Source organism: Lolium perenne, chromosome 6, assembly GCF_019359855.2.
Source record: "Lolium perenne isolate Kyuss_39 chromosome 6, Kyuss_2.0, whole genome shotgun sequence".
Classification (NCBI taxonomy): domain Eukaryota; kingdom Viridiplantae; phylum Streptophyta; class Magnoliopsida; order Poales; family Poaceae; genus Lolium; species Lolium perenne.
Window position 1 is genome coordinate 256,897,796 of NC_067249.2, and position 22,442 is coordinate 256,920,237.

The following is a 22,442-nucleotide window of genomic DNA, read 5'->3' on the forward strand; positions in this document are numbered from 1 at the left end:
TAATTGAAGACCACACATCTAAATATCCGACGGACAGAAATAATCGGGGTGATGTGGCTGCATAATGTTTCAGCTTGCAAACATTAAATGCATTTTAGTGGGGATGAACTTTATAGATATTATAGATTTGTGCAACTAGGCATTAATTCAATATGAACGGAGTCAATTCCGGATTGTATAAGGAAACAAGAGAAAAGCCGCCGGTTTCTAAGTCTGCCTCATGTAGTCATGTGAAACAGTAGTAGTAAGGCAACCGGGCAATTTTATAAGTGCACCCGTATTGAAAACCTTCTTCGTATTAGAGAAGGAAAGCTACAATAGCACAGGAGTCCACGATTTGTTTTCAGCACGCAAGGATATTGAGAGAACTTTTGGTGTTTTGCAAGCAAGGTTTCCTATAGTTCGGGGTGCAGCTCGTTTTTGGGACAAAAAAACCTTGATCAACATCATGAAATGTTGTGTGATTCTACACAACATGATACTCGAGGATGAGAGAGGGTTAAACCTTCCTTGTTTCTATGACAACGTTGATACCCGTGTGCAACCGGAAAGAAACCCTTGTCGCATACAAGAGTTCTTGAAGCACATCGTGCGATTGAGGATGCAAAGACTCGGTCAGCTCCGGGGTGATCTTGTAGAGCACCATTGGCAGTTGGATGGGCGGCGCCAAAGCCCATGATCTATCTTTGTTTTACTTTTCTATGTCGTATTTGATTTGAACAATTATTGTAATAACTTAAATGATTATTATGTGCTTCAAAGTACTATTTGGTGTTGTAATAATAACTAGAATGATTATTATGTGCTTCAAACCGTTATTGAGATGATGATAATTGTGATATATCAAATGAGTGTTTTAAGGGTTTGAGGGTTCTAGTCTTTGCCCTCAATCCTCACTTTTAAGGGTTTGAGGTTCTAGTCTTTACCCCTGTTTTTCACCCCTCAAAAGTGCCAAAAAAAATACCCATTCTCAACCCTTAAGCTGCTTTGAAGATTTGAGGGTTTAGGGCTCTACTAGTGATGCTCTTAGGTCCGGAATGCTGTAGCGAGACTTTTATTTCTTAGTTTTATTTACTCTTTTTTGACTGTGTGCACCCGTCCTACCACTAAAATGAGGCGTTGTTACAGAGGTTGAGTGTAACTGGTATCTTTTAATATTAATATATTCTTTTTATCTAAAAAAAAACTTAGTTGTTTTGCAGGTAATTGCTACTAAGTTGATCCCAGGGACATAAACTTGATATGAACCTCATTTACAAATCCTGTGCACACATCATACACAATTACACACTGAAATGAGCCTCAAGTCTATGGTGCCACCAGTACGTACAACTTTTGGTGCTTACAGACGTGATTTTTTTATTTGTCACTAGTAGATAGTACTAGCATGCCTGCTCGCTGTATGCTTTTCTTATTACGACATGAATCAACTGCATCGAGAAGGATCAATCAGTACTCCGAGGTCGAGCAGGCCTGGGATGCTAGCTTGGACATGGCCTCGGCCCCAACGCGGGCGTTGCACATGTTTGCAAACGCCCTCGTGTGCTTCATCCCGTACTGTCCTAGCGTCCTACACAGTCCCAGTTATTTTTTGATAAAAAGCATATATTAATATGCGGAGATACCAATTACACACAGTCTACAATAGTATCATACACTAATGGTATAAAGGATGCACACAACAAAAAAGAAATTAAAAAGAAAAAAATCCCGATACATAGAACCATAACTTGAAACAGCAACATGAAAGCACACACTCGCACATCTTGTCTTAAAATATATGCATGCAAGTCTCATGCACTTTTCCTTATAGTTGACTATTTAAGTGTTTTATTATTCCGATTTGTTCTTTAAATTATATTGAAGATAAATAAACAAATTTGCATGACCAAACTTGTACTATTTTATGCAGGACACATATCCCTTTCAAATCACCTATGGATGTGTTTGTTGGAAGACCAATTGAAGTCCAGAAAAATGAACAACCTACCATGGATGAGGTGAACCTTTCATACACTTTCAAAAGTGTTTTTCTGCACATAACGTATTCCTTACACTATCCCACAAAGCCATAAAACCCTAATAATTTTGCAAGTATAAGTAACAAAAAATATAAAAAATGAAAAGAAACAGTTAAACATGGGTTTGTTTATTATTCTTTAATGTACAAAGATTTGCTCAAATCACAGTGATAAGTGAGACATTTGAAAGATCGTGATATGAACAAGAGGTGGTGCATATGGTGACTAAAATTAAAATAACGAAAGTTGCAAAATTTTAGTGAATTGTTTTTGTAAGATTTTCCTATAAACACCCTAATAAGCAATTCTATGAAGATAAACTTCTTGCAGTGAATGAGTTGAGTTAGAAAGTAAAAAATACAAGGATATAGACCCTAAACAAAAATAACCATCCGCCTCTTGTAATCGTCAAAAATACTATTACCTTCTCTATGGTATCTCTGGAAAAAAAATTGCTCTGTCCTCCGTCATCTTTTTCAATCGCGACGCATTGTCCCCGTTCAATTTAGTGTTTCTATCACCCTATAATAAGTTGGTGATTTTTATCCTTACTACCCTATTTTTCATCGCTTCACAATAACCTATGGGTGCTGAAAAAAAGTTCTAAAATATGACACTACAGTAACACTTTTGCGTTACTTGAATAGTGCTTCCACCAGCACTTCTGCAGAATTTCAGCAATCAAGATATTTTACTATTTCTACAATATTTTGACCAAAGATCAAGATACCTATTATAGTAGAATAAATTATATATACTTATGTGAGTATAATAACCGACGGACAATTATAAGCATTTCAGGCGGGACACCGTGCTAGTTTATACTGAGTATATGTAATGACACATGTGTACGTGGTAATTGCAGATAAATCAAGTTCATGAACAATTCGTCATAGCTTTACAAGAATTGTTCAACAAGCACAAGAATAAAGCAGGATGCCCCAACCTCCAACTAAGAGTCATATGAGTGTTCTTTATTTTCAGGGGAGAAGAGTCATATGAGTCTGGACGGACACTGAACAAATGTACCCATATAATACCGAAGGTCGTTTCATAATGGTCAGGATTCTGATAGTTTATCTTGTCTCAATTGCTCAGACTAGCACTTACGGTGAAGTGAGAAAAGTGGTCCTCCAAATGGAGCACAATAAGTCCCTAGGCTACCGAAACTTTTGAGATATCATTAAGTGGTGCCTTCTAGATTCATTAGCCATTCTTCGTTCCTGAAAATTGGACTCGTTTTGGCATAATTTTGTTGACAACATTTTGTTGCCTACGATTATTTACGTATAGCGAATCCAACAATATAGGTTGATCTGCTTTATTAAACTTAGATTCAAAATTTATACAAATCTCATGCTTAATTTGGTTGTGGGCCATGTGGTATGACTGACTCAGACAACCTTTACGCAAGGGAGGAACATCCTCGAAGTGGTGGTGATCCTTTATTAGATTGTCCACGAACTACACCAGAAAAAAAACAGAGCTATATTTTAAATTTAATTTAAAAAGATGTTTGATAACATAAAATTGTCTTTTCAATAGACCTTGAGAATGACAAGCTAGAGGTAGTTGGGCCTTCGCCCTTCTATCTAGCAGAAGTATCATTGAAGGTAGTGTGGACATTAAACAAAATGACAATGTTGGTCACTATTTCTAAACAATCTAAGAGCTCAAGCTAGACCGCCCATTATAAATCATACTATCCAATATTATGAAATATTTATTTGTTTTCATGACTGAGTGTGCAAAACTGAATTGCCAAATTGAGGGGTTGTTCCACATCTAGTTGATGGTGAACTACCTATATTTCACTACACCAGCAACATAATTCTTTTTATGGATCATGACCTTGAAAAGGCTAAGAATCGGAAGCTATAAGGGTGCCCAAGCTGCAACCGATCAATATGACAAATTATTCGGATGTGAGCATGAAAAGTTTCCAATTAGGTATTTCGGTATTTTGATCCAATACCAGAGACTAAAAAGGAAAAAAGAAAAAACACATCGAGGATTGTCTCCAGAAGAGGTTAAGTAGTGGGAATTGAAAGATGTTTTTACCATGAAATCGATGAGAAATCCCCTATGGTGTATTTTTTATAAATTTATAAATGGCCTGAGATGGGCCAGAAAATAATTACATGGGGCTATACAAGGAAAGGGGAGACCCAAGAAAAGATAAATTACACAATGAAACAGTTGAAATGTGTTCAGCAATTCAGAGAGAGGAACTTTCGAGCAGGCTTAACCCTGTGGATAATAAGAGCCGGATCCTGCCTAAACTCTCCCTTGCAAGTCTGCAATGATGAATTCTTCCCTTCAGCGATCTTTCCTGGTCCTAAATTTCCAAATCCCCCACAAAGTGCAAGTGACAAATCTCAAGAAATTTTACCGAGCCTGAAGAAACATGCAACTGGAAAAAGAAAAAAAGTTTAGCTACGGAGGAACCCAGCTGAATTTTTTATATGAAGAGGAAATGTGAGCATCCTGAATTCAACCTCAACGAGATCCGAACCCTGGTCTGTAGGGGTGCTATTACGTGCCCTACGGCGACTGGCCTCCTGCCCTGTTCTCACAATTAGAAAGAGGTGATCTCCATGTCAAAAAAAAAAGAGGTGATCTCTCACCTCTCTTCAATTGCTATCACCTATTGCATAGTCAACTCATGTATCCAAATATCACTAACGCTTATATCCCTCATGTTCAAACGATCCACCAATGGTAACCACACAAAGAAACATTCTGCCTGTGTAAACTTTTACTTCTTGATGGTTTTTTAATAACATGAATTGCTAAGAAATATGGTATTAGATATATCATATTATTCTTGTAGCTTCCAAAAGGAGTTATTTGTAAATTTTAGTGGTGTGTGCGTGTCCATGATGGTGTCCTATTCCAACCGCGTACCGATCGGAAACTGCCTGTGGTTGATCTGGTGTAGGCGCTGGGCCGACATGTTACGCGCGTCGCCGGGTAAAGCTTGGAGGAGATCAGACCTGCTGGACCACCCAGCTAGTACCAAGTGTGTCCCAATAAACCAATATTCCCTTCAAAATAGATATTACACATCCAGAAAAAACATCACGTGTATATTACAGAATGCAAGCTGGATAAAAATCACGAGATCAATATATATGCCCTGGCTAACAAATTGCTGCAGTAGCAACACTGTGAAACTAGCCACATGGGCAGTCCTTCCAAAAGAGGGAAAGCAACGACACAAAACTTACACGTATTAACATATCTAAGGAGGAGTTTGAGATTTAATTACAAAGCCAGCACACACAAACGTCCCCAAGTTCTGCGGCATCAGGATAGACGACGATGGACATCGCCTTGATATTCAGTACTGTTGATAGGGGTGGGCAAACACGGTTTCATGGTTTGACCGGTTTTAGCTTAGTTCATTTTTGTACATTAAACTGGAAGTGGAGATTAGAGTTGTGAAGGGAAGTGAACTACCATCAGGAAACGGTTTAAAACGGTTTCCACCGGTTTGAATTTTCAACACCCCTAACTGTCGATCTCTCCATGGCAAACATTAGTTTCAGGATACATCGTACGTCGACAGGAAGGATAATCAACACAATCGAGCGTGCCCATGGGGAGCTGGATTCGGGCGATTGCCCTCGAAAAGATTGTCCTTGATCCGGTTTAACGGTACACTGGCCTGGTTGATTTCTCATAAAAGTAAAAGGCTGATTGGTGTTAATTAGAAGTAGAACTCAGATTCTAGTTGCCACTGTGAAAACTAAACATGCTACAAAACTGAGACTAAAAGAAGTTGTTAAAATAGTATAAATGCCAGCATAGTGTAACATGCTACATGATGATGAGGAAGGAGTTCCTGAAATCGAAATATGTGGTAAATTCTAGCACTGTGGGACAGCAGACAAAGCCTATCAGGCAGAGCTTTTACTAGCTGCACGGAGTACTAATCAGCCATAAGTACAAATTTTTAGGTCCCATCAGAGGCATGCATCCGTAATATTGTTTCCTAAAAAATTGATATATGCATCCAGCTGACCAACAACTAGATTTTAGAATGGTAAACCAAGGAAAATAGTTCCTCCGACCATCGACTCAGATCAACCGTGCATATCACAGTACCAACAAGTATCTATTAGAATGGTATAAAACAAAGAAAAATAGTTCCTCCGACCATCGACTCAGATCGTTCGTGCATATCACGGTCACGACAAAGATAATGTGGTCTATATTCACAATAATGTTCTTTTATCTAGAGAGTTGAGGTTTTACAAGTCGTGCATATAACCATCGGGATATGGCATTTTCGTTGTGGGGAGCGCATCGATGTAGCACGGACTGTAAGGAAATGTACGAGTGATGCCGCAAGCATACCACCAACTTAGATTTTGCATTCTCGAGGTATTGAGATGGTATGCCACGACCTCACCATCGTGATGAAGGAAGAGCACGTGCTTATAAGGATGCAACCCTATGATATAGCTGTTCTGCAAATGCGGTGGGTCTCGATAGCCGAGGTAGTTTTCCTTCAAGAAGTTGTACTCGTTGGAGTTCCAAGAGCACTCTGAACTCCCTATGCTTTCGACATCTTCATCCTCGTATGTATCTCCTTCACTGTGTTATTGTCATCATCATCGGTAGTGTCGTCTAGGCTATCCTCCTCGTGGATGCATTCTTCTGAAGAATTACCTAGGTCATCGACTATTTCGCCTATTTCGACCTTCGCATCGTAGATGTCGTTTTGAATATTACGATGTTCAAACAAGCTGAGTGTTGATTTCTTGTTTGGGACCATCCCCCATGACATGACTTTCTTTTCATCATCGAAAGGTGGGTCGTTTATTTTGGGATCATACGTCTTAAGGTCATCCACATGTTCCATCTTCCACCCTAGCTCACCATTGGCCGGTTCAGTTAGTGTCCATACCTGCAGTTGATATTTGTTGAGTACCACATAGTGAAACCCTCTCTCGTAGCTGGCTAAGACGGACGCTTGTGGCAGATTTTCCCAGTAGCTACACCTATATTTTCTCTCATTATAACCTTTCTGGGGAAGTTGGACCATGTCGTACACTCCCTCTGAAGTGCGAAGGATCATAAGGATATCATTAGTGCAGTGCACATACATTGACCCCCGCCAGTACTCAGCTGACTTCCATATTTGCTCCCACTGGCCGTGTGGCGCAATCACCGCATCATAGAGGTGTCTAGGGGCGCAACGCCCAGGCACAAACTCTCGCCTCGCCCACTGGCCAGTACGCGACGAGAACACCAATACAGAAACCACCTCATCACAGGGATCCTCGGCCCTCGGCACATGGAGAGGTAGTTCTTGTAGTTGACCATGCAGTTGGTCGACCGATTTGGTTAACCATTCATAGAGGTAGTTGAACTGGCCAGGGGCAGTTCCTCCAAAAGAGGGAAAGCAACCACACAAAACTCACACATATTTACATATCCAAGGAGGAGTTTGAGATTTAATTACACGGCCAGCACGCATAAACGTCCACAAGTTCTGGGGCATCAGGGTAGACGATGATGCACATCGCCTTGATATCCAGTACTGTCGATGTCTCCATGGCACACAGTAGTTTCAGGATACATCTTACGTCAACAGGAAGGGCAATCAACTCGATCGAGCGTGCCCATGGGGAGCTGGACTTGGGTGATTGCCCGCAGCAAGAATGTCCTTAATCCGGTTTAACGGTGCGACAGCGTGGTTGATCCTCTGAAAAGTAAATAAGAGTTTGGTGGTTATTCGAACTTGGCTTCCAGTTGGGACTGTAAATCTAAGCACGCTACAAAAGAGACACGAACAGAAGTTGCAGCAATATAAATGTCAGGGAATTTCTAACATGCTACAGGAGATTCTAAAATCAAAGTACCTGGGAAATTCTAGCACTATATGACGATTAACAAAGCATTACAGGCGAGAACTTTTAAGCATAGTAGGTTATAGGAAATTAAATTCTTACGGAAAATAAACTATTAAATGAAAAAATAAAACAGTGTTCCTTAACAATGTGTTTATCAATTGAGTAGTATCATAAGAGCATGCATGATACATCAATCAGCAATATACTACAAGAATAGCAAAGGCAAACAATCTGATTTTCCTCCGAATTATATAGGTAACTTTCATTAAAGCACATGAGTAATACTTTTCAGATAAGACATATGCATGCTATCACCTACCTGGATTTCAGGCCCAACTAGTCTGTTCAGTTTGGAAATTTTGGCTAGTATGTTGGAAAGGGAGGTGTCCCACGATTACCTCCTTGCTGCTAGCAGGTTGCAGTTTGACCTGCTGAAGATGCAGCTTGCCCTTGAGCCAGCGCCGCCGGAAATACGCCATCCCCATCAAAGCAGCACCGGCCACAATAATCGGCCAGAATTTGTTACTTTCCCTAGCACTCTTGTACAGCGATATAATCTGCTTCTGCCACCAAGCACCGGGTGGGCCTCGAGAACCATCAGGCCTGCTCTCTTCACCAGAAGCAACAACCTTGGATGAACCGGTGACAGTGTCCACATTTTGCAGGGTTGGATCTTCACTTTTCTCCTCAGTTGTTTTACTCTCAGTAGCTGACAAGCTCAATTCTTTCTCAGCGTCAACCATTGCAGTCTGACCGGATGACGAGAACATAACAGCGTCTTCTGCGGCCAAACTCAACCCACGGGATGTGTTGCCATCATCAGGCTTCATATCAACCGACGAAAGGCTTTTCCCTTTGTCGAGGGATGAGATCCTATCAACATCATCACCCTTCAATTTCTCCTCGACCCCCTCATCGTCACCAGTGTCAGAAACTGCATACTGGCTGTCACGCGCCTCCTCGCGCTGTGTGCTATCAGCTTTCACCAGAAGATTCTCAGCCTCATTCTTAGGCACCGAGAAATGGCCAGACATCATCAGTGCCGCAGCTGCTGAATCATCCCCCTTTGTGCCATACACATGGCCCGCAGACTCCTCGTCGGAAGGTTCGGATCGTGCCGGACCAGGTGTGGATGCGTAGTTTGATGCAGTCAGTTGCACAACCTCCCAGTCATTCCCACGGGGAGAGGTCTGCCCGGTGCCACCGTTTCCTCCAGGCTCCATCTTCCTGCGATCCATTCAAGTCAGAAAACCCAACCGTGCGTGCAAGGCTATGCGTCACAATCAGTTTGGCATTGCATAATGCATGGTTTTGTAACTAGTGCGATCTGTTCAAGTCAGAAAAGGCTATACATTGACAAGCAGTTTGGCTTTATTGCATAATGCGTGATTTTGTAAGTAGTGAGATGCAAACATGAGAGAATAAAAAAACTAGATAAAAGTAGCGGGCTGAGCCTATGCTGAAGATTCAGTCTGGCTAATGAATGACCGCCGTAGTTGCGTAGAAAAAAGATTATGCTTGTGAGATGAACATGAAACAGCTATGGTTCAGAAGCAGAGTAAGTGCCCCGCAAAAAAAAAAAAAAAAAAAGAAGCAGAGTAAGTGCAAGCAGGGCCTAGTCGTAGGTTGAGTAGCCAGTTTTTGCTGATTCAGGCAGGCAGGCTCCCATAGGCCTTTTGTGCCAGAACCAGCAGTCGAAACATCCATCCACCAGTGCCAGAGGCATGAGGAATTTCATTACTGAAACTAGTGCATCCCGTTATGTTTACTAGAGAAACTGACACGGTCTAGCAAGCAGCGAACCTGACGAACTAAGAGAGAAATCCAAATCCGGACTGGCATGTATGAAATGAACCTGATTAACCAACTAACTGGAACTGGAAGGAAGTATATCGACAGATGAGCCGGCCCGGTCCACTCGGATCGATTAGACCGCTAGGGTGCCGCAGCAGCGCGCGAAACCCATCCAGCAGCCGGAAAAGAGGCATCCGATCGGGGCATCGGGCAGTCGGGGTTGGGGGATCGGAGGAGGAAGGGGTTCGGGGAGTACTTACCGGCGAGAGCAGAGTAGAGCAGGCTCCAGTCGCAGGTTCCGGCAGCGAGCGAGCGAACGAGGATGGGGAAAGGAAGACGAGGAAGACGAACTACCGAAGAAGTGGGGAGAGACGTGGCGTCACGTTGCGTGCCCAGATTTTTCTTCTTTCTTTTTTGTCGTGAGTGGAGGTGGATGGATTTTTTTCTAACCGTGCCAACTGAGTTGGGCACTTGGGCTGGGCTGGGTTAGGGCATATCCAGCGGGCCGACCCAAACGGCACTGGGCTGTCTGAAACGGTCGGCGTGGACATGTGGACATGCAGACAGCCCGAGCACGCTCCAGCGAGGCGACACAAACGGACTGATTTGTCCGTTCACTAAATTTGGGGAACCGACGCACGGCGCGGACAACGAGCGTGTCGTCCTCCCGTGTCTGCCCGTGTGCATGGAAGCGACCCAACGACTGAAAGGTTGGCTAGCGGCAGCGACGAACGCGACCTGGCGGTTGAAAGGCTAACCGGCGGCAGCGAGGGACGCGACTCGAGGGCTAAAAGGCTGACCGGCGGCTGCAGCCATGGCCACAAGTCACTGCCACGGTCGCCTGCGCTGGCTGCTCCATCAATGCCGACGCTCGAGCTCCGCGCCGGCATCCAATGCCCTTGGCCTATTTAAGCGTTGCATCCGCCGTGGGCATCACCACCAAGTCCCACCCACCAAGCATCTCCGACGTGTAGCTACCATGCCTCACAAAAAAGCCACCACCCTACTCCATGAAGGGTCGCAACGGGCGCACGACGCCTCCCCCTCCATCTCCGCCTCCTCATTCGGCGCAGAGCTGGAGCCCGTCGGACATCGTCGACGCAGGCCTCAGCGAAGCCGACATAGTGGAGTCTGTCCTCCTGAACGCACAACAACAAGATGTTGACGCGGAACAGGAAGCCGAAGAGGAGCAGCAGGAGCCAGTCACCGGCCCGCATCAGATGGTGATACCGAAGTCTTACCGGTTGGCGCACGGCCCGCATCCTACAGCAGGCGGACCAACAGCTTCTCCAGCGCGCCATGGTGATCTCCCGTGAGCGGTTGACTACTGAGGAGGCTGGACGGTTCCTCATGGAGGCCGAGCGATAGAGGATCCTTGAGCTAAACGCTCAGACGCTAGCCGAGGAACGCCACCGCGAAGATGCGCGGCTCGCCCTCAACGACGAGTACACCATGAGGCGGCGGTTCGCCTTGATCTAGGGAGCTGCCTCTGCACCGTCGACCACCGCGAAGTACAATGACGAAGTTGGGCCATCGCGACCTACGACAGAGGGCCAGTAGGGTTTACCACATCGTCAAAATACACCAGCCCAGACCAAATGAGTGGCCCGCGGGGTGGTGCTACTGGGTGCTATGTCCGTGTCGACCGAACCGTGAGACGCATTCAATCCGACAGGCCGACTCAAACGGACAAAAACGAAACTTTTGGGTCGCTACTTTGGGCCGGCTTTATGGAGATGTGCTTAGCCGGGTGCCCAACGGACAAGTTTTTGCTCTTCCAAGGTAACGGGTGCCTCGATGGGCTTGGGCCGTGCGCCATTTTTAGTCTCCACACCGGCCCAACCCATAATCACAGGGCGGGTACTCCTCCCAGGCTCCAATCCCTGATCGCTGTTCCTTAACCCAGCCGCCGGTTAGCCACACCGCCGTTTCGCCCGTCGACGCGTGCCCGCCGCCGCATCTCTAGCAACCGCCGGACCCCGGTCGCGTTCCTCTCCCTCTTCTCGCGTGCGCGCGACAAGCGGCGCCGCAGTCGAGATCATGCAGTCTCGCACGTGGTCCATCCTGCGCGGCTTAGCGCGCCGCGGCGCCGGTGCTGCCGCCGGAGCGCCGGCTGGGTCCGGGGTCGGCTCAGCCCAGTTAGGTGGCCTCGGTCCTTCCCTTCATTCCGCTGGAATCTCCACCGGCTCAGCCTGCATGCTCGCCCGCCAGGTGCCTGCGTTTATTCCTAACTGAGCTTGCTTGTTTCAGTGTTGTTTGGAATTGAGTAATGCGGTGGCACTTTGTATTTGTAGAGCACCCCCCAAAATTAACCCTGTTCATGAGGAACAAATTAGATTGTTGTGGTGAAAAAGAATATGATTCTCTTGAAGTTGACCCGCTCTTGCATTTCTACCATCTTTGAAACAAGGGCTAGTGCTATGTACTGTCCCACTGGATCTAGGCGTGTTTGCTGCTTCTGTTGTTCGCATAACACAGCTGTTCAATTCCGGATGTTACAAGATGGGGGCATCCTGCGGGATGGGAATGCTTGAATGATTGGTGCTCACGTGGACGATTTCTTCCGAATCATGAGTTTCCCGTCCCTAGCACGTTACCGGGGTAGTGTTTTTCAGGCGGACCACTGTAAATACTTATGTGGATGCTATAGGAGTGATTCTTTGCTATTCTCTTTCCTACGTTTCCACACATTGAAAAAATGTACCTTTATATGTTACACATATATGTTGACAACTGCTTTTGTGATTCCGATTCTTGTGGTTTATCTTGGTACTTGACAGAATGGAGGTTTTGGTGATGGTGGATTCATCGACTCCATTCGTATCGGCGGTGTTGTGCTACCGAACCACAAGAGGCTGGAATACTCGCTACAGTCCATCCACGGCATCGGGCGGGCACGCGCCCGTCAGATCCTTTCGGAACTCAATGTTGAGAACAAAGTCACCAAGGACCTCTCCAAGCTGGAGATCATCACCCTCCGCGAGGAGATCGCCAAGTACATGATTGAAGGAGACCTGGTAATTCCCTGATCCTTTTGATGTTGTGATTGTCCTGTGCATTAGAAATAATAATAAAAAAAAACTTAATAGTGTGCCCCAATGTTCTTTGGCATGCTTTACAGAAACGGTTTAACCGTGCGGCAATCGAGAGACTGGAGGGGATTAAATGCTACAAGGGCATCCGGCACGAGCTTGCTCTCCCTGTGCGTGGCCAGAGGACAAAGACCAACTGCAGGACTCGCAAGGAAAAGAGGGCCTGAGGCGTCAAACAAGTTGTCAGCCTCCCAGAAAGAATAAATCATATTGTCATGTATTTACTTCCTGTTTGGTTTTCTTTGTATTGCATTACTGCGCTAAACTGTTAATCGACAGTCAATCCAGTAAATGCTAGGTGTCTCCCAGCACAGCCTCTGGTGGACTTCCAGAAGCTGTTAAATTCAGTTGCTTTGTTCTATTTGAATTGAGTTTAATGTTTGAACATCTGCAATTTTGCCTGCCAAAATTTTAATATGCTTATAGATCTATGATTCTATGATAACTCTGTGGTGAAGCATTCTGTAGCATAATCTGTTTCCAATTCATGTACGTCTGTAGCTCGAGCCTCATATTATTCAGCCGATGCCTACCACTCTGATAAATGTCCGTTTTCATCTTGGCGGGCTAAATTTATTCAGATAATACAAATCATGAATATTCATGAATGTTTCAGGATTTATTGGTACAAGTTGTTTTCTTCAAATAATATGTGAAACAAGCTTTAAGCCTTTAACTGACTAGCTAATAGTTTAAGTGTGAATGTCCTTCACTTGTATGATATTAATGAGTATTTTCTGTTTTCGGATATTCAGTAAATTTGACAGTAGGTAGGTTTTGTATATCTATTCCTATTGTTGTTTGAAAACTGATCGAGTTGTGTACCTCAGATTATATAGCTATGAGTTAATCTAAATATCTTGCCGATGCCTCCTCTTTTCTGTTTGGAATATCATTGTGTTGTGTGCCTTCACTATTGTAGTTTATGGATGATTAATCTAGGTTTAGGCTGTTTGATTAAACATTTTCAGTTGCAGAAATAAGTTGTGGGTTTAGGTTCTTCCATTTTGTATGCTCCTCTTCTTCTTAGGATTTGGCTGGACGTGGACCCTCTATGTAGCATCCACCAGTCAACTATGAGTGAACTTGTAGGAAATAATTGTGTCTATTATCTATTTTATTTATGAAAACGTGCCTCAGCTGGCATAAAGGTAGAAGGCACATTGGCATTCGATTAACTAGTGCTTACGTTGTGATTCATGTAATTTGCTTTATAATTTTCAAACGTGTTGGGACGAGCTCACCTGTCAATTGATCTTGTTTGCCTTTTAGTGTGTGCATATGTGTAGGTGTGGTTGATTATCTTGCTCACCTGTCAGTTGTATCAGCTGTTGAGATTTTGACGTTCCTTAATGACCCATTTTGTGCATGTTCTTTTTTGTTCAATTTCTACCTTTCTGAGTTGGCTAACATTTGATATATTTTTTGAGCTGGCTTCTGCAGAAAGAAAATGTTTCAATCGTTCTGATCAGGATAAGGATATGTGAATCAAAGCCAAAGCAATATTAGCCTCGATTTACCTTTTGACACAACCGCCGTAGCTTAAGCTTTTGTGGTAGAAATTTCTTTCTGATATGGCCTAGGTTTATGATACATTTGAATTTTAACTTTCTTTTACTAACCTTGAGAAACACAATCTCTCATTTCTCTCCTCGCAAGAAACACAAATAAATTTAGTTATGATCCAACCAGCGATTGGCCAAATCGAAGCCAGATTATCATTGTTATGGATATGTGTCTCTATTCAAATTCAAGGATGACATCCACATAAAGAGCATAGATTCCAGCAATGTTCATCGCAAGAAGAAGAGACATAAACAGTGCAAATACCGTGCTGAGACGAAAAGCCGTAGAGGAAGTCCAGGTTGTAGGCTATCCTGCCCGTGGTGTCGTCGCCATCGCCATCCTGGATCTGGATGGGCCTGCAGTCGAGTTCGATTACAGAGTAGCATGCATGCCCACAGCGGCATTCAGCCGCAGTAGCACTGTTTCGTGCATACACAGTGCGGCAATTTTTTCGATAAAGGGAATATATTAATATCAAAAGATATCAATTACATCCAGCCTCTGCAACAACGCCCCGTCCTAATAGCAGTACGGATGCACACAGCCAAAAAAGAGAAAAGAAAACTAAGAAATAAAAGTCCTGCTACAGCCTTCTAGACCTAGCAACAGCAATACAACCACCACCGTGACAACACCTGAAGTAACAGACTCTCCAAAAGCGACGCCTCCAAGAAGGAAACAGTCTTCTTCTTCACAAGAAGAATGGCCAATTTAGTATGAAACCATGGTACAAACACTTGTGTAGTAATTGCATTGACAGGTCCTTTAAGCATCTCTCGAAAAGCAAAATCCTGCTAAAAAACAAGGTTTGATTGTGGTTGATATAGCACAATGACATTGGATGCAAATACAACATGCTGAAACGAAATTGGACAGGTAACTCTCGAGTTGTCAGTTCTGTAATGAGAAAAAAACCATCTCACATCTGTTTTTTGAATGTTCCGCGGCTAAATTTGTGTGGAGTGCAGTTGTCAACTCGAGCATGGACTTGCCCTGGTTCCCTCTCTCAAGAAGAAAAATGAAGGGGAAGCAAAAAAGCTAAAATGGAGATGGATGAAAGAGAGTGCGTTTGCTTCTGCAACTGTTTGCTCTTGATGACCCTTTGTGCCTATGAACTTGTACATATTAAAAAGGAGAGCTCTGTCTTGTGCTTGTAGCCTTGTCGAACCCTAGCGGTAGGCGGCGTTTTCTGTTCTTCATTTATGCTTTTGCACCTGGATGCTTTTTTTATGTATTTATCGTTATCATCATGGCAATGAAAATCGATCCCGCTAGGATCGCTCGAAAAAAAAACTCACTCTTCTTCAAAACTAAGGTGGGAGCATGAAGGCTGTTACAAGGCATTTGAGTTCCGAGGGCCAAGCCAACATTTGAGCCGGATAATTTGTAATGTAGCCGAGCATAGTATTTAATTATTTTCCAGCAGATCAAATGACCATAGTTTCATGTAGAGTCTCCTGTAGTCAGTTCAGCCACGGTAGAAAGACGGGGCTTTGTGAAAATCAAGGTATAATATTATTTTCCACGCTTGAAATTAGGGGCTTTGTGTATTTCTACAACTAATCCTAATGTGCGAAAAAACCTTTTTTAGGGAACGTCATCTAGCTTTATTAAAATCAAATAACAATTACATCGTCCAGAAGAGTTTGACCTATAGAAAACACACAAAAATTACCTTGGATATTAAAGACAAGCACATACAGATAATGTTCCTCTTCCGTAGACAAGCTCGTATGAAGCTGCCTGTGTTGATGTAAAAAGAAAACTGAATATGCACACAAATTATTTCAGAATTTTTGGAACACAAATAGAAAGATAGGATTGTGTAGTGTCGTACAAGCCATATAACTTTTTTTTATGGAGTGGTATAACTATTTTTGACGGAGTGTTGTGTATATCAGAGTCTGTACATACAAGCCATTATGGTGGCCCTAAGTCTCTGCAGGGGAACACTTGGCCTATTTTTCAAGAACATGGAAGAAATGCATTTTCTTTGTGATGGAATTTTACGAATACTATCTTTACGGGAAGAACAAAAAATTAAGCAAAAGGGAAGAATACAAGTAATATTTTTTGTCGGTTATATCAGGAATTCCCAGGTAGCATGGGCTTCTAAGAAAAAGACGTTTTGGGCTTCTTTTAAGAATAGTGTTAGGCCTAATTAGCGCGTTCAATTGCTCTAACTTTGGGCCGACCCTCTGCACTATATATTGGCTAATGCTATGACGCTACCAAATACCCTAGCGAGCTAGAGATGAGCAGCCGCCACCACGACTCTCTCTCCCAGATCCTCCTTCACGCCGGCGTTCGCCGCTTCCTGCCCCTCGGATGCCGCCATGGATCTCATGCTCCACACATCTTGGGGTGGGAGCGTTGTTGAGATGAGATTACCCCATACACCACTTTCAGGTGCTCTTGTTTAGCACTTACTCGTCGGAGACCGGCGTATGGGGTAATCTCATCTAAACACCGCTTCCATCTGAGGTTCCAATATTCTCATGAGCAGATGCTCCCCACCGTGATGTCGGGGTTCCCTTTACATGGTTCTCACTGGGAAGTAGGGGTGGGCATTCGGTCATGACCGAAAATTCCGTTTTTGTATTTCGATCTATTTCAAATTCGGTCAGAAAAAAATGAAGACCGAAATATACTCGTTACTTTTACTACCCGACAAATTCGGGTACCCTGTAATTCGGGTTCGGGTTCGGTCATGACCGAATAGTGTGGCTGACGTTGTCAACGCAAAACTTAGACATTATTTAGTAAAAGATTGGCAACATTTTAGATGTATTTTGGATGTTTTTTCATTACATATATTATTATCAATTGGCATGAATAAATATTCAACAATCTAAATAAAAACGTAACAACGCTAGAGATGTTTATGAACATTCAAGAATATCACATCTCACGCATATCAAAAAGTCTAAAGATTGGGACAGTCTTATGTAAAATTCGGTCAGTTCGGTCTATTCGGTTACTCAGAACAAAATGACCGAATTGACCAAACTTAATTCGGTCTATAAAATTTTCTACCCGATATTTTATCGGTCATTTCGGTCTCGATCTTTTCGGGTTCGATCTCGATCTTTTCGGTTTCGGTCTTCGGTCATCGGTTTTTTTGCCCACTGTGACTGGGAAGTGGTAAGTCGCCGAGTATCCTTGAGTATGTTGACAGGCAGAGCCTAGAAGCGATAACTCTGCCTGTGGGTACGTAATATCATGCCTTCATTTACAGTGCCGCCTGTAACAGAACCAAATTATTTTTTCGATAATTCGTTGATCCATCATACATGAAACGATTTTCACATCTTTTTTTTGTTAAGCTAACAATAACCAGCCTTGTATCGCTTGTTCATCTTGCTGCTTGATGACTTCTCGAGCGTATGTCTCTAACTGGCCATTAGACACTAATATGATTTGGCTGGTTGTAAATATGTGTAGATATGAGTTTTGTCTATTCCAGTTTCTTCAATTTTTGCCTCCATAAGGTGTCCAATACTTAATACGAAAGGCATGCTGAGAGGGACATTTGCTGATTCGTGATTATTACCATTGTAATATTGTTGAAAGTATTACTTGTGCTGCGCAGAGTAAAAGATGACAGCCATTAAGGTCAAATGGAAATATAAGGTAATAAGATGAGGGTGTGTCTAAGTCTCAGTTGACTGAGACTTAACGAATTACATTAGCGCGTTTCGATGCGGGTCTAAACAAAGTACAAAGAGCGGCAAACATGAATCTTCAAGCAGAAACGAAATCCAGCGCTAAAGCATGAGACATAAGCTATGTCTCAGCTAGCTGAAACTTAGGAATTATGATAAGATGATGCATCACACCATTATCCATTGGTTAACGCTTGAACTGTATGGATTTTATAAAATTTGATTTGTTAGTGACTAGCTAGCTCTTGCATTTCAAGAAGGTTTCTGTTATTTTACTCCATGACCTGCTGATGTGCCAATGTACATGAATGTTATTTGCCATTAAAAATTATTGATTTCTTTTATATTGCTGAGATGATTCAGTGTTGGTTCTTTTGGGATAACTTCTACAATAGTGAAACCTAATGTTTAGTGTTTGGGTCATGAAAGATTGTGAGAAATTTCTGAAAGGTTTTCTTGAATGAACATTACAGATTTTTTTTGACCCGTGGTACTTTTTGATCCACAGATATTAGTGTTACAGTCTGGTTTCTGAGATACAGAAATGAGTTTTGAAGTCGATTTGTGAACTCACCCATCTACTCCCTCCGTTCCAAAATGTAAGGCGTCTAAGGATTGGTCAAAAGGCAAACTTTACTAACTTTGATCAAATATTTCAAAAAATATACTCCCTCCGTTCTTTTCTATAGTGTCTATAGATTTTGTTAGGATTTAATTAATAGGTTAATTAAAGGGGTAATCCTCCCTCATGTAATTCTCTATGTTGATTGGTTGGTCAAGAGACACAACTCTTCCTCACACCTCTTCCAACGGACGTGACCCATATTCGCGTCCCTTTCCCTTGTATATAAGTTGTGAATCATCAATGGAACACCACAGTTGAATCATTTGTTGTCTCTCTCCTTTGCCTCTCGACTTTACTTCTAACACGTTATCAGCACGCTCAAACTACTGAGTTTGGCCAAGATGGAAAGGGAAACAAAGGATCGGAAAGTCATAGATGCCATGGAAACTCTCTACATGTCAACGATCGATAGCATGCACACATGCTAATCGTTCTTACCTGATCAACGCATTCAATCTTTGGAACAGAAACCAATCAGGACATGGGCGATTTCGTTTTGGCCTAATCTAAGAAACGATGTCCGGCGGAACAAGACATCCATTGACATCATGCACTCGTTCATACATCAGAGCAGAAATGACCAGGACATCCATACTGCATGTAGACATGCAGAAGGAAATTGTCCTACATAGATCGATTAGAATATGATTGCTTGCATGCACTTGCATTCGCCCCCATTCAATCATTACCGCATCTATTAATTACTTTACCGTCTGTTTATACTGAAACGAGTGAACTAATTATTGCTCTGTTTGACGCTGTCTCCTAATCGGAACGGATGAACGGATGAACGGGCGCGGCGGCATCAATCACGTCAATAAAATGACGAGCATGCACACGCCGGTTGTTTTCAGGAACAAGACGGCGGATGTCATCATTTTCCATGGAAGCCACGCAACCTTCGGCATGGCGCACAGCGGTCCTCGGACCATGCGCGGCCTCGATTCTGTGGCTTCTTATTACAGATGACCGGATCAATCTGATTACCAGATCACGAGAACCAAGGTGCTCTTTTCCAATTTTGTTCATACTCCAGGAATTAGTACCTTCGGCACTTGGCAAAACTAGTCCTTCAAGGCCGGCACGACTGAGCGGCAACATGAATCGTGATGTCGATGGCCGAAGCAGCATGCTCCACGGCTGACCCTTGCCGGCGCGGAGGACTCTCCCCGGCACACTGGAGGCCCAGCGCGGAGTGCAGCAACGCCATCCGGCACAGCCCCTGCTGTGCGACGGCGCCCTCCGACGCGCCTCCCAGCAGCCCGACGGGGACCTCCATACCGGGGGCGTCACATGGCTCGTATCCTTGCGGTGCGCCGGCGCCCGCGTCCACGGCTTTCCGACGCGATGCTGCCACTCAACCTCCTAGCGCAGCTTCCCACGGCGCCGGCTATCGTCCCAGCGGCGCGCTTCGCGGCTGCCGGCTCGGAGCGACTGTCAACCCCAAGCGCGGCGTAGTAGTGGTAGCCGACGGGAACTTTCCCGTGCGGCGCGCCCTCTGTCGCGGCGGCCACGATCTGCGGCGTGCTCGGCGCAGCGGCCGGATTGCCCTGTGTCCAGCGGACGAACCAATCTCACGATTGGGAACAACACGGGATAAAGATATAAGCCTTATCCCTTTGCTAGTTTTGCATCAAAGTGCCTCCATTTGCAAATTACTAAGGGTGACTTCTTTTGGGCTTTTTGGCCGGCTTCGAGGTGGCACACCGCTGAAGCCCAAAAGAAGTCTCTAGCTTCAGCCCGGCTTATTTCCACCGAGAAGCCCAGTTTACGTGTATAGCCAGAAACTGCTCGTGAGGTGTTTCTCCGCCGTTTCCCGAGCTTCTACGATACGGAGCGAACAAGTACGCAGGCTTACCCTTGACTTTCGCTCTTTTCACAGCAAGAATGCCACTCCACCGAAATATCTGCTCAGCCCAAGTCACACCCGGGGATTCAATCAAGAAAAAAAAAAGAACGACACATCGCTCGCATCTCCTTTCCTCCACCTTGCTCGCCGCCGCTCACCACGCCGCCGCCCCAGCCTTTGCCCCCGCCGCTCCTCCAGCCGCTGACCCCGCCGCCTCCGCTCACGCCACCGCTGACCCGCCGCCGCAGCTCTCCCGTCCCCAACCGGCATCACCGACCTCGTCCTTCGGGAACTACCTGTCCCCAACCTGCTACCTCTGCCTCATCCTGCCAACCGTCGACGTCAACCTCGTCCTCTCGCAGCAGCCACGTCGAGCTCGTCCTCCCCATAGCGGCGACATCCAGCTCGTCTTCCCAACCAGCTCAGCCCCGATCTGTGATATCAATTGTTCTCTGGATATTTTCTGGTATTGTGCTGTCGTTGTACTGCTCCATCTCCGCATCGCTAGCATCTTCTTGATGCTGCTCAGCTGTCGTTGCTACTGCTATTGTTTGCTACTTCAGTTCTTTTTGTGGCCTTCGTCAAACGAAATTCACCACTGTCAAACTTCAGATTCAGATCTGGTGCAGTTTTCACAATGTGCTTGATTCAGCCCAACAAATTATCTATAGCAACAATATCTATCTATTAAACAACAGAAAGTTTAGGGGCATTACAGACTTTGTACAACTCAGGACAGAAATTAAGCTGATATTTCAGAAGCTCAAAAGAAGTGAAACAACAGTTTCTGGGAGCTTCTCTCCACCGGAGTTTTCCCCCACCAAAATTCATAAACCGGCTTCTCTATAAGCTTAAGCCCAAAAGAAGTGGCCCTAAAAGTGCTAGAAACTAGTGTCCTAGATCAGTTTGCAAATAGAATCATAATAATGTTTCTGTTGAGTAGTATACACTACAGAATAAAATTGTGGTGTAAATTATTTCTATGTTCTAAACATGTTAAGATTGTTTACTCCATTATTTGCAATTGAGATCCTTATTTCTTGCAAATAAAAAAAAATCAGTTCATCGTCTTAATTAAGCCCTTGGCTTAATACGAGCAGGAATTGATAAATGCAAAATTCTAAGTGACTTATTCAAATTGATGTTTTGGGATCATAGGTAGTGTGTGGATCTACTGCATTGCAGATTATCTTCACTACCATGATTACTTTATCAAGTAATCTCTCATACATTTTATTAAGTTATGACATAAGGCACTAGAACTATGAGTATCTACTGATTTCATCAGATTATACTCTCTAGTGCTGAGAGACGGACTCCAAAATTTCTTTTGGAGATTATCTACAAAGTGTCATACTTAACAATTTGAGGTTCACACTAATGATTTCAAGCCAATGCCTTGAATCTTTATTAATTTTGCAAAGTTCATTACGACATAACCATGATGGTTTTTGATTTACCAATTGTAAATTAATAATCTCTGGTTCACCCATGTAAATAAATGTTGGCCGAAAAAGGATTTGAGGCATTTGCCCTCAATGGCCACAACTACACTACATGGAACATGACCATCAAGATCACTCTTGCGTTTCATGGGATAATGCGTGCGATCCAAGCCCCACGGAATTCACCTCCGACTGGAGCCACGCCGCTGACAGAAGAGTAAAAGTATGTTGTCATGTACATCACAAGGCAACATACATCCAGATCGAGTGTGAATGCTATACGCATATGACAGAGGAATGTCACACCAACAACATCTGGTTATTCTGTATTAACAATCCCTAGCATGCAAAGGACCTCAGGAAAAAAGGTTTGAAGCTTACTTCAACCTTCATCCATATTGCACTAATAGAGATGGTTGTTCGCGAGATGTTTCTCTTCAAAATTGCAACACCATGACTCTCTAGCGGTCACAAGACCCTATGGGCACGGAGAACATGATCATTGAGTATGCCTCAACCGA

At 43.9% G+C, this 22,442-nt stretch overlaps 2 protein-coding genes across 3 annotated transcripts; one reads left to right on the forward strand and one right to left on the reverse strand.

Annotated features, from left to right (window-relative positions):
* Positions 1-7,430: 7,430 nt before the first annotated feature.
* On the reverse strand, positions 7,431-10,076 carry LOC127305284 (ATG8-interacting protein 1). 2 transcript variants are annotated; one of them, XM_051335696.2, is made up of 3 exons: positions 9,940-10,076; positions 8,284-9,112; positions 7,431-7,737 (listed from the first exon to the last, which is right to left on the reverse strand). In XM_051335696.2, exons 2-3 carry the CDS (start codon positions 9,106-9,108, stop codon positions 7,636-7,638), a joined length of 927 nt encoding a protein of 308 aa, XP_051191656.1. In that variant the 5' UTR covers positions 9,109-9,112; positions 9,940-10,076; the 3' UTR covers positions 7,431-7,635. The 2 variants fall into 2 exon arrangements, with proteins under 2 accessions (XP_051191656.1, XP_051191657.1); XM_051335697.2 differs by having other exon boundaries at positions 8,205-9,112.
* Positions 10,077-11,545: 1,469 nt separating this feature from the next.
* On the forward strand, positions 11,546-13,160 carry LOC127305286 (uncharacterized). The gene is made up of 3 exons (XM_051335698.2): positions 11,546-11,890; positions 12,460-12,696; positions 12,801-13,160. Exons 1-3 carry the CDS (start codon positions 11,720-11,722, stop codon positions 12,936-12,938), a joined length of 546 nt encoding a protein of 181 aa, XP_051191658.1. The 5' UTR covers positions 11,546-11,719; the 3' UTR covers positions 12,939-13,160.
* Positions 13,161-22,442: the final 9,282 nt, after the last annotated feature.